Source organism: Microcaecilia unicolor, chromosome 7, assembly GCF_901765095.1.
Source record: "Microcaecilia unicolor chromosome 7, aMicUni1.1, whole genome shotgun sequence".
In the NCBI taxonomy this organism is placed as follows: domain Eukaryota; kingdom Metazoa; phylum Chordata; class Amphibia; order Gymnophiona; family Siphonopidae; genus Microcaecilia; species Microcaecilia unicolor.
The window spans coordinates 73,423,901-73,436,759 of record NC_044037.1 but is presented as its reverse complement, the minus strand read 5'-3'; the positions used below and the strand labels follow the sequence as shown (position 1 = coordinate 73,436,759).

Sequence of the window (12,859 nt, the reverse complement as noted above, 5' to 3'; positions counted from 1 at the left end):
GAAATTGATTATTTTTGGCATAATACTGACCAGTGATAATTTATATGATCTTTTTTAAGAGGCTTACACTGAGGGGTCCTTTAATTACAGCATGGTAAAGGTTTGCAGTTACCACAAATTTATTATTAGGATTTATTTACCGCCTTTTTGAAGAATTCACTCAAGGCGGTGTACATTAACTGCAAAGCCTCTCTGGAAACTGTTGGAAGAGTTCCCAGCCTCTGCTATGCAGTTATCAGTAGCGGTAAAACCTTAACCGCCTGATAGGTTCAGGGGCAGATAGTACAGATGCCCTTATCTTCTCCAATTAAGGTAGAATTAGTGTGATCTACAAATACATCATGGGAGCCCTTACTGCCTACAAAATAAGTGGCGGCAAGTATTCCCGCGGTAATTTTTAAGTGTGCATAGGCTAATGTCAACATTAGCACACGGCCATTAACGAAAAAAAAAAAAAAAAGAAAATCGTGGGGTTTTTTTACAGCTATGGTAAAAATGGCCTTAGCACATGGGAATGACCCACATAAGGGCGCTCTAAGGCCATTTGTTACCCCTTAGTTTTTTAGTTACTGTATCCTTGTTTCCATTTTCACTGCTTCTAAGCAGTGATCTGGTTTTTTGAGGTAAATACTCACCACTCGGCAGTGGCGATATTAACTCCACAGGCACTATAATCCGCTTCCCAAATTGCACTTTATTGGGCGATAATCAAAGGGAAATAACAGCACCTAGCTGCTTTGATTGCTACCTACTTTCTCTGAGCACGTTTCAGAAAAAGCATGCATAGTTCTGTATAAGCAAGGTTACATTGCTGAATCTTCTCACTCTCCCCTCCCAGCAATAACTAGGCCCATGACAACGGATTGTGGAAGTAGGAGTGGAGCTGATGGAAGACAAATGGATGTGAGGGGCGATTCCCCACTACTTCTATCAGGGAGAAAGGTGAAAAGGTGCAAAGGGTGTGGGGGAGATGGGACTAGAGCAGGGATTTTTCTTCAACTCAGCTCCTTGGGACACACAAGCCAGTCTGTTTTTCAAGATATACATGAGATGAATTTTGCTTGCCTACATCCATTGTATTCAAATCTATCTCAGGTATTTCTTGTGGGCATCCTGAAAACCTGACTGGCTAAGTGTTGTCTCAAGGATCGAGTTGAGAAACTCTGGACTAGAGGCTGACAAGGAGTGCAGTCCGTACCCATTGCAGTTGGTTGGGTTTTCTGCAGCCACCTATGGAGCTCTTGTGACTGCAGTAGCAATTGCTTCTATAGGACAGATGTCAGAGGAGGCGGGGGGAGGGTGAGTATCGCAAGCTGCCACGAGAGACTGCGGCACCCATTTTCCCGAGGCCCCACAGGGGGCCAGTGTGAAGGAACTGCGCTCTTGCCCCCAACGACCCCACTGGACTACCAGGGTATGTAGGTAAGGCCAGGGGGGGGCTTACCTCACCACTGGGGGGAGGCAGGAGTGGAGGGTCTTGCGGGGGGAGGATCTTAGTGCGTGGGGAGAGGGAAAGGAAGGATATTGGGGAGGCTCAGTCCTTTAATATCTACCATCTCAGATATTCATCTGAGGGTGCTTACATGTTTTCACTGTTTCCCCTTGCATCTACAAGCTGCTTAGAAGTTGACGGATATTTGCATTCTTTGCCCTGTTCTACCTTCACCTTTGTTGAAACCTCTCTATTGGGATTCCCTAAATGTCCTGTTATATAATATCCTTCAAGGAAACCTCACTCTTCTAATTAGTTCAGGGCCTATAAATCACAGATCAGGCCAGGGGTGGATGGTAACTGGGGTGGTAGGTAGGTAGGAGGGAATTTAAACTCCTAAACTGAGGTTCCTGTGACTATCAGCTCTGCTCTACACTGATGCTATGATAAACTCTAGAATATTTCCTTAACTGCTAGCCTATGAAACTGTCATAGAGACTTTAAAAGCTAAAGAAACAAAAAACAAAAAAACCTCTATTCCTTAAACTGCTTTTGCTAAATAAGCAGAGTAACTTAAACAATAAGACACAGATACCTAAGTCTACCTTCCCCAAGCTTAAAAGCAATTTCCAGCAAATAATTTATTAGTGAAGTTCTGTCCTGCTCTGGAAGTCCTCTCACAGCACCTCTTCTGGAGATGTCCAACTTCAGCCCTTGCCAAATCGGGTTTTCAGGATTTCTCCAATGAATATGCATGAGCCTGTATTTGCATACAATCAGATGTATTTGCATACATAGATCTCATGCATATTCATTGGGGAAATCCTGAAAATGTGCTAATTGTGTTAAGTTGGTATTCAATGAATCTGCCTAATGGTTAAGCTGGCCCTGCCCACTCCCTCTGGTGTGTGGTCCAAAATCAGCCTGCTTGATGCTCCCAGCATTATATGGGTCCTGGCCCATACAAATTTTAACTTCTCTTCTGTGCATCCACTAGGCTTGTAGTAGCAGTGACAGCAATTACATAAATTCTACCTCACATGACTCAAGTCTTTCTTGCAGTCTGCCAGAAACAGAAAGTGAGTCAGAGGGGCAGGACATGGCAGAGCGCAGAGGGAAGCCTCCAGGGAGTGTGAGGTAGGATTTCCTTTAACTGTTGTTGCTGCTGTGAATCCAGTGGGTACAACTGTGGCAGGAGGGAAAGAGGAAATGCAGGATCCTGGGGGAGAGAGGAGAGATGCTAGCCTGTGTGGGGAAAGGGTAAGGACAAGAGAGGGGTGATAGGGAAGATACTGGACCATGAAGTGGGGGACAAAAGTTGCTGGACCATGGGCTGGAGAGAGGAAGAGAGAGGGAGGAGATGCTCAACTGTGTGGAGAGGGAGATACTGGACCAAGTCAAGGGGAGATGCTTGACTGTTACCTTCTATGCCACGGGTCCCTGAACTATGGTCTGAGAACCTTAACCAAGTTTTCTGCAAGAGGTGGAAGGAGGTACTTCTTTTGGCAGGGGTGATGGATTGGGAGGACCTTACAGCTCAGAAAACTCCCTGGCTCTGTCAATGATTTGAAAGGTCCCATGTGGCCCTTAGTCCAATATATTTGGAGACCCCTGGTGTTGAAGGTGGCAGAACTTCGCCTAGCTTTTTCTAGAGGCATATTAAGACTTCTAGAAGGTGATGGTTGGCTGTATTATGCACTGTGCACTAATGAGAATTGTGTTCTATCCTGGTAATACTGGAAGATCTAATACTATGATAGAACTATGTCACTGTATTCTGGAGATTATCTGCTCATTTTTCTAACCCATTAAACTCACCCCACGGTCAAAGTCGTACTCATAGTAGGAGAGTTTGTTCTCAGTCAGAATAACAGCCTCTTCTTAAAGTTGAGTGGTGATGTCTTTTTCTTCTGTTGAGATCGCTTCAGGAAAATGCTCTCCAAAATTGTAGTCATGTCTTTCTGCTCTTTGCCTTCAGCCTCCCACTCTTGTTCCTGTCTGTGCAAAGTAAAAGGTCAAACGTTCAAGGTTTCTCAATAGCCTTCTGATGTTTTTTTCAAAACAAATATAGTATCTCTGCATAGCAGTCAGAAGAAGAAGGAAACACATTGAGCCTCTAGGTCTAATTCTGCAGAACAGTGAAAACTGAACAGCTTTCAAACCCAAATCATGGTAGTCAATACAAGTCATCAGACCCTTTATTAAAACTGTTAGAGGCCGATTGTGGTGCCCTTCCAGCAAGTGCTACTATCAATATATATTTTTGCATTTGTATTGTAAATTGTTATTTTTTTAATTGTGATTTTATTTTTGTAAATAGTATTTACATTGCATTGTACACACACACATTATGTTCTAGACTCTGCTCAATAGATCTGCATGTTCAGACTTTTTCCCCTGACGTATAAAAAGAAGATATTGTTGATAATTCATTGCCATGTGAATACAAGTCTGGAAATCTCATCACTCTGACGAAGTCATCCACCTTCATTTGCAGAGCTGGATCAGCTTCTTTTATATAGTAATTTTCTGCTACTGTTCTGAACAAGGATTCTAGAGTGTGTATCAGAATTAAAGAGAGAAGGAAAGGGAAGTCAGATTAATGCAAGGGGGAGGAGGTGGCTTGGTGGCTAAGACCACAGCACTGTGCTATGACGTGGGGATTTTGGTGTAAGATCCCCATCTGTTGCGGCCATTTGGCCTTCATATGCTGTGTAGATGGTGCACTCAGGCCCAGAAGGGAGGAAGATGGCTATCGATACTGTAGCCATCCGGCAGACAATGAGCAGCATCACACTAGCTCTCTGGCTAGAAAGAGTCCTGATGAGAGCCACTCTTTGATGTTGTATGGGGATGAGGAAGTAACCAAGGCTGCTGGAAGAAACAAATGTATAAAAATACACTGGGAAAGCAAGGTCTCTCTACCCTTACCACCATGAGCACTATTTCCTCCCATCATCACCCACAGATCACACTTTCTGAGCCACACTACCAGAAACCCTCATCCACACTCTTATCACCTCTCGCTTAGACTATTGCAACTTGCTTCTTACAGGTCTCCCACTTAGCCATCTCTCTCCTCTTCAATTGTTCAAAATTCTGCTGCAGGACTAATATTCCGCCAGTGTCGTTATGCTCATATTAGCCCTCTCCTCAAGTCAACTTCCCTGGCTTCCTATTCCGTTTCCGCATACAGTTCAAACTGCTCTTATTGACCTCTAAGTGCATTCACCTCTGCAGCTCCTCAGTACCTCTCCACTCTCATCTCTCCCTACATTCCTCCCCGGGAACTCCATTCACTGGGTAAATCTCTCTTATCTGCCACTCCTTCTCCTCCACTGCTAACTCCAGACTCCGTTCTTTTTATCTTGCTGCACCATATGCCTGGAATAGACTTCTTGAGCCGGTACGTCAAGCTCCATCTCTGGCCGTCTTCAAATCTAAGCTAAAAGCCCACCTTTTGATGCTGCTTTTAACTCCTAAACCCTTATTCACTCTGTGCAAACCCTTATTTTATCATCTCACTTAATATTCCCTTATCTCTTGTTTGTTCTGTCGTCTGTCCTAATTAGAGTGTAAGCTCTGTCGAGCAGGGACTGTCTCTACATATTCAAGTGTACAGCTCTGCGTACATATAGTAGCGCTTTCGAAATGATAAGTAGTAGTAGTAAGTAGTAGATCATTTCTTAAATGCTGTCATAGATGGGTCTGTTCTGAGATTATCCTACCATTGTGTTTGGTGACTTTGTTAAAGGCATTTGTAACATCCTTATACTAAGGTTATATTTTCCTATAGGGAGAAATTAGGATAAAATCTACAGGTAGGTTTGTTGCCTCATGCCAGAAGGGAGCACATTGTACTGAGTCTTCAGTAAAACATTATGGTGGTAAGTTTATACAGTGTGCACAGGTGAAAGGTATGTGCTTGCTTTCCTCTGGATAGAGTTTTTCGGGAATTTCAAAACAAAAGTACACCTGCAGTTTGAAAATTGCTTTTATAGAGATCCCCAAGTGGATATGTGGCTGGGGTGATTTCTGGGATACACAAACTATAAGATGTTGGGTCCAGTGGGGGTGGGGTGGGGGTGGGGGGGGTGAAACCTTATCTTTTAGGGCCTTACTCTTTACGACTCTCTTTGGTCTTTGGTTACCACTCTGCTCTCCACCCTAAGGGGGATGTTGCTAAATATGAGTACACTCCACACACAGGCAACTGGAAATGCCAATTTAAGTCACCCAAAAGGTCAAACTTCAGGAAGTCAATAATCAAGAAGAATAGTAGTAGCAAGATGAACACTTAGGTAGTTACAATTTCTTTACTAGATATACAACAGTATTTACAACAACAGCATTATTCTCCTCTTCTATTGAGAAGACTTGGCTCCTCCTTCTTCTCCCTTCTAACAGCGTTCCTGGGATTCTAGCAGAGTTTACTGGCATAGGCTCCCCTCCCCTTTTAGGGCTAGCAGCAATCTCTCCTGAGGAATTATTTCACCTGCAGCTCTGTCTCTTTTTTGTTTGATATGAGGGAACCTGCACACCTTGAGAGCTCAGAGATCCCGCTGACTTGGGTTAGTCCACCAACAGGCAAGCTTGGTAAAAAAAAAAAAGAACATTTCACATGGCTCTCTCCACACCTGCACCTAGGGAGGCTGGGGGCCAGCGTGTGAAAGCTAAATCAGAGCATCCAGGTCAGCTTACAGAATTAAGTAGCCACCTTTCTCCTACTTTTCTTATTGGAACAGTGTTTCCCTATTCCAAGCCCTGCTACCTGAAGTGAAGCAGAGAAGGTGGTTGGCTTGCTTTCAGGCAAACTTCTCCCTTCTGACCTTCAGAGTTTCACAAGAAAAGATATTATGACACCAAAAACCTTGAGTATACATATAGACTACTTACTACCCTCCCAGTTCTTCCTACAGGGTTGGGCTTAATAACTGCTCTGTAGAAAAGCCCTCAATGTGGACTCCTGCTGATTCCAGGGCACAGCTCTCCCTTGCTTTATCCAGCATGTACAGAGGTAGGGGTTAACACTAGGATTTGGGACCCCCAGCTCACATATTTATACCTCCTCTTTGAGGCACATAATTTTTCAGGGTTGATCTACACATAGAAGCTTGATGTCTCAAAAAAGTGTGCATAAGTACAAACTGCACCCACCGCACCCTCTGGTATGCCTCTTCAAACAGTGAGTAAACGTGTATACAGGCTCCACGTGCATAAGTTTACCCATATATTGCATGGACAATTTTGCAACATGAGAAGTAGTGAGGAATTAAAGAAGGTAGGATTTGATGAATGCACAAGGCACCCTTCATTCATAAAATGTAAATCATGTGTGCCTGCGTCAGGAGTAGAGAATGACACGGGGACAAAGTTTGTCCCTGTCCCATCCCCTTGGGCTCTGTAGCCATCCCCGCCCCGTCCCCGCTGGCCCTATCTCCGTCCCCGCCCCATCCCCACATGCCCTGTCTCCGTCCCCGCCCTGTCCCTGCTCCATCCCCATGGGCTGTGTCCTCTGTCAACATCTGCAGAAGCCTCGAACAATTATGATTTTATATTTAAATTTTTTTATTAAAGTACTAGTAAAAAAGGCCCGTTTCTGAAAGAAATGAAACGGGCGCTAGCAAGGTTTTCCTTGGAGTGTGTATGTTTGACAGAGTGTGTTTGACAGTGACTGTGTGTGAGAGAGAGAGAGTGAATGTGCGAGTGTGTGTGTGTGTGACAGAGTGAGACTGTCTCCTCTGTCCCCTGCTCCCCCTCCAGTCACTCAGCGATGCTTCTCTCTCCCCTGACCCCCCCTGTAACCACCCAGCGATTCTCCTCTCTCCCCTGCCCTCTCTCCAGCCACCCAGTGATTCTCCTCTGACCCCTGCCCCCCCTGTAGCGACCCAGCGATTCTCCTCTCTCCCCTGCCCCCCGGCACCCACCGATTCTCCGTCGCTCCTTTGAAAGCCCTGCCTGTCTGTAGCCTTCCCTTCGAGTTCGTTCCCTGTGAGTCCCGCCTTCTGACATCAGTGCCTCTTTCCACGAGGACAGGACTCTGAGGGAACGAACTGGAAGGGAAGGCTACAGACGGGCAGGGCTTTCAAAGGAGCGACGGAGAATCGGTGGGTGCCGGGGGGGGCAGGGGAGAGAGGAAAATCGCCACCATGGGTTTGTGTTGTGTAGCAATGACGGTGCGGGCAGGCGGGTTGAGCATTCATTGGGTCCTCGTTGTTGTGATGTTGCGGACAGTGAGAGCCAATCAAACGCTGAACTACAGACTTACAAACCCTACACTGCCACAGTGCCAAGGAGTCAGCTTCAGAACGTTGGAGGTGATTTTTATTATAGTAGATAAAAAGGAACAATATGCTGTGCAACTATTGTGTATAAATTACATATAGAAAACAATAATAACAGCGAACATCTATAATAACCCTCCTCACCACCACCCTCTACCCTTCCAACCCCAACAATAGCTGAGTTCTACTACCCCAAGGATTCCTAATTTGCCCTATTAAAATGTCCAGGGGTACAAAATACAACCCGTTCTATATGCCCTAGAGGGGAGAAATATGCCCAATGAAGCACTGTTATGATTTTTTAATCTGTGGATGAATAAGTCATCAACAATCTCAGGATTCAGTCTAGCTCTCCTGTCTTCCACAGTCCTACTTGCAAAAGAAGATGTCTTCTTAGAAGATGTGCTGGTGGCAGGAATGTACAGGATCCCTCATGGAAATTTTGCTAGTTGTGGCCATCTTGTTAGCTTGTTTTTCCAAAAAATAAAAATATCATCTGCATCAAACATAAATAACAGTCCAGTTAATTAACAGGCTTCAAAGTAGAAAGTGACATGGGGACAAAGTTTGTCCCTGTCCCCATGGGCTCTGTCCCCGTCCCCGCAAACTCTGTCCCTATCCCCAGGTTACTGCGGGTCCCCGTCCCTGTGTTATTCTCTAGTCAGGAGTCCTTCTACCTTTACAGTCAGCTAGACTACTGTGAGTAGTGTCTATGCAATTAAAACAGAAACAAACGTCGCTCAGAATTGGACACGGCGGGAAACCACCACTGATCCACAGCTCACTTCCACGCTCCTTCTGTTGTTTTCTTTGATGGACAATTTTGTAACATATAAAAAGGTAATTCTATAACAGTGCGCATACAGTTGCACAACATTTATGTATAAGTGGCAGCAAATCGACGGAGTGCTATTCTGTAAAGTCAAGTGTAAGTGGCATACACGCAGGGGTGTGCTGGTAAATTTTTAACAACAGGCGTAGCCAGCCCTGCAATTTGGGGAGGGGCAGGGGTGGACTGGTGGGGGCAATGCATGCTTCTCTCTGCCCCCCTCGTGCAGGCACTATAAGCATCCCTTTGCTGGTGGGGATTCCGAGCCCCACCAGCCAATAAATGGACTGCCACCACTCCCCGCTGCTTGTTTCTGTCTCTGAGTAGCATACTGGGACTTCTCTCACATGCACGAGAAATACCAGCCTGCTGCTCAGAGATGGAAACAAGGAGCGGGGAGCAGCAGCAGTCTATTTACTTGGCTGGCAGGGCTCAGCATCCCCGCCAGAAAAGTAAAAGAGAATTCAGAAGGGGGTCCAAGCCCACATTCTGGGAGCCACACATTTTCTCAACCACCAAGCAGAAGTAAGTCTAACTAGCTTTTATCCTTCCCCCTACATGACCCCCAAGTACTTGAGCTGGCAGGGATCCCCAAGCCCCACCAGCAGAAGAGGTCCTCCACTGGTATCCTGCCGTTCTGTTCCCTCCCCCTATGCATGCTCCGCTTTCGTACATGTATAAAAACTGAGCATGTGCAGGGGGGGCTGACGTGATGGCGGTGGCCCATGGAGAATACTGCTGACTGCCAGGCCACCAGTGGAGGGCCTGTTTTGCTGGCGGGCCTTGGAGATCCTCACCAGCCATAGCAGCAGATGGTGCCACAATTTTGGCGGGCCTGAACCCAAAATGGGGGGCCTAGGGCCTCGCTCCCCCCCTCCATGGCTGCGCCACTGGTTCCACTATTGCTAAAGTGCATAACACTAGTGTACAGAAGACCAATATCGACAGTCCCTTCCTACTGCACATATGTTTCAATGCATTATTCACATTGTTTTCCTGTCCCAATCATACCCTCCTCCTCACAACCGCTCTCAGAGGTGCACAATATCAGGATGTACCCTACACACATATATCCACACTCCTCAACTAACACTCTTTCAGCCATGCACTACTAATCCTAGGGAAAAGACACATAGGACAAAAAGATCAAACAAAAATAATTAAAAAAACTGAACCCTTGCTTCTAATGTTTTGTTACTAGCCAGCAGAGGGTGAGATCCATGGTGGCAGATTTCTGAAAGATAGTGTGGAGGTAATCTCTCTCTTTTGCAGCTCCAGGACAGAAAGCAAGAGTATGTCTGGGAGAGAATGAAAGACAGAACAAGTGGGAAAAGCATGGCTTACGGATATTTTCCCAAACTGTGTGTGTGTGTGCAGGCATGTGTGCGTGGTACATCTGTGTTGTCTCTGTGTGTGTTTTTGACCTGGAAGAGAGAAGGGAGATGGTAATTTGAATGAGGCATTGCACAAGCATTCTGTTGGTTTGGAAGCAATAATAAAATGAAACCAAGTGTGATAGTATCTCAAACTACAAGACATCACTGTTAAAAGATTTCAAAGGAGAGATTTTATAATTTAACCAAAGGGTGCCACTGTCACATAGCAACAGTTATCAGTTGGCATTACACATAGTAATGATCTCTACTTCAGGAAGCAGGTGAAAGCTTGGCTGTTCAACCAGGCCTTTAATTGAAGAAGTAACTAACTCATAAGTACATAAGTACATAAGTAGTGCCATACTGGGAAAGACCAAAGGTCCATCTAGCCCAGCATCCTGTCACCGACAGTGGCCAATCCAGGTCAAGGGCACCTGGCACGCTCCCCAAACGTAAAAACATTCCAGACAAGTTATACCTAAAAATGCGGAATTTTTCCAAGTCCATTTAATAGCGGTCTATGGACTTGTCCTTTAGGAATCTATCTAACCCCTTTTTAAACTCCGTCAAGCTAACCGCCCGTACCACGTTCTCCGGCAACGAATTCCAGAGTCTAATTACACGTTGGGTGAAGAAAAATTTTCTCCGATTCGTTTTAAATTTACCACACTGTAGCTTCAACTCATGCCCTCTAGTCCTAGTATTTTTGGATAGCGTGAACAGTCGCTTCACATCCACCCGATCCATTCCACTCATTATTTTATACACTTCTATCATATCTCCCCTCAGCCGTCTCTTCTCCAAGCTAAAAAGCCCTAGCCTTCTCAGCCTCTCTTCATAGGAAAGTCGTCCCATCCCCACTATCATTTTCGTCGCCCTTCGCTGTACCTTTTCCAATTCTACTATATCTTTTTTGAGATACGGAGACCAGTACTGAACACAATACTCCAGGTGCGGTCGCACCATGGAGCGATACAACGGCATTATAACATCCGCACACCTGGACTCCATACCCTTCCTAATAACACCCAACATTCTATTCGCTTTCCTAGCCGCAGCAGCACACTGAGCAGAAGGTTTCAGCGTATCATCGACGACGACACCCAGATCCCTTTCTTGATCCGTAACTCCTAACGCGGAACCTTGCAAGACGTAGCTATAATTCGGGTTCCTCTTACCCACATGCATCACTTTGCACTTGTCAACATTGAACTTCATCTGCCACTTGCACGCCCAATCTCCCAGTCTCGCAAGGTCCTCCTGTAATCGTTCACATTCCTCCTGCGACTTGACGACCCTGAATAATTTTGTGTCATCGGCGAATTTAATTACCTCACTAGTTATTCCCATCTCTAGGTCATTTATAAATACATTAAAAAGCAACGGACCCAGCACAGACCCCTGCGGGACCCCACTAACTACCCTCCTCCACTGAGAATACTGGCCACGCAATCCTACTCTCTGCTTCCTATCTTTCAACCAGTTCTTAATCCATAATAATACCCTACCTCCGATTCCATGACTCTGCAATTTCTTCAGGAGTCTTTCGTGCGGCACTTTGTCAAACGCCTTCTGAAAATCCAGATATACAATATCAACCGGCTCCCCATTGTCCACATGTTTGCTTACCCCCTCAAAAAAATGCATTAGATTGGTGAGGCAAGACTTCCCTTCACTAAATCCGTGCTGACTTTGTCTCATCAGTCCATGTTTTTGTATATGCTCTGCAATTTTATTCTTAATAATAGCCTCCACCATCTTGCCCGGCACCGACGTCAGACTCACCGGTCTATAATTTCCCGGATCTCCTCTGGAACCCTTCTTAAAAATCGGAGTAACATTGGCTACCCTCCAGTCTTCCGGTACTACACTCGATTTTAGGGACAGATTGCATATTTCTAACAGTAGCTCCGCAAGTTCATTTTTTAGTTCTATTAATACTCTGGGATGAATACCATCAGGTCCCGGTGATTTACTACTCTTCAGCTTGCTGAACTGACCCATTACATCCTCCAAGGTTACAGAGAATTCGTTTAGTTTCTCCGACTCCCCCGCTTCAAATATTCTTTCCGGCACCGGTGTCCCCCCCAAATCCTCCTCGGTGAAGACCGAAGCAAAGAATTCATTTAATTTCTCCGCTACGGCTTTGTCCTCCCTGATCGCCCCTTTAACACCATTTTCGTCCAGCGGCCCAACCGACTCTTTGGCCGGTTTCCTGCTTTTAATGTATCTAAAAAATTTTTACTATGTATTTTTGCTTCCAACGCTAATTTCTTCTCAAAGTCCTTTTTTGCCCTCCTTATCTCCGCTTTGCATTTGGCTTGGCATTCCTTATGATCTATCCTGTTACTTTCAGTTGGTTCTCTTCTCCACTTTCTGAAGGATTGTTTTTTGGCTCTAATGACTTCCTTTATCTTACTGTTTAGCCACGCCGGCTGACGTTTAGTCTTTTTTCCCTTTTTTCTAATACGTGGAATATATTTGTCCTGAACCTCCAGGATGGTGTTTTTAAACAGCATCCACGCCTGACGCAAGTTTTTTACTCTGCGAGCTGCTCCTTTCAGTCTTTTTTTCACCATTTTTCTCATTTTGTCGTAATCACCTTTTCTATAGTTAAACGCTAGCGTACTTGATTTCCTAGTTTCACTTCCTTCAATGCCAATATCAAACCCGATCATATTATGATCACTGTTATCAAGCGGCCCTCGTACCATTACCCCCTGCACTAGATCATGAGCACCACTAAGGACTAAGTCTAGTATTTTTCCTTCTCTTGTCGGCTCCTGAACTAGCTGTTCCATGAAGCTGTCCTTGATTTCATCAAGAAATCTTATGTCCCTTGCGTGTACAGATGTTACATTAACCCAGTCTATATGCGGGTAATTGAAATCCCCCATTATTATTGTGTTGCCCAGTTTGTTTGCGTCCCTGATTTCCT

At 45.2% G+C, this 12,859-nt stretch overlaps 1 protein-coding gene across 1 annotated transcript in view; it reads right to left on the bottom strand.

Annotated features, from left to right (window-relative positions):
• Positions 1-12,859, bottom strand: part of BTK (Bruton tyrosine kinase) — a 126,136-nt gene that overhangs the window by 87,678 nt on the left and 25,599 nt on the right. The window contains 2 exon segments of the mRNA XM_030209734.1: positions 3,251-3,303; positions 3,306-3,430. Of these exon segments, the coding sequence (XP_030065594.1) occupies positions 3,251-3,303; positions 3,306-3,387 (135 nt within the window). The 5' untranslated portion in view covers positions 3,388-3,430.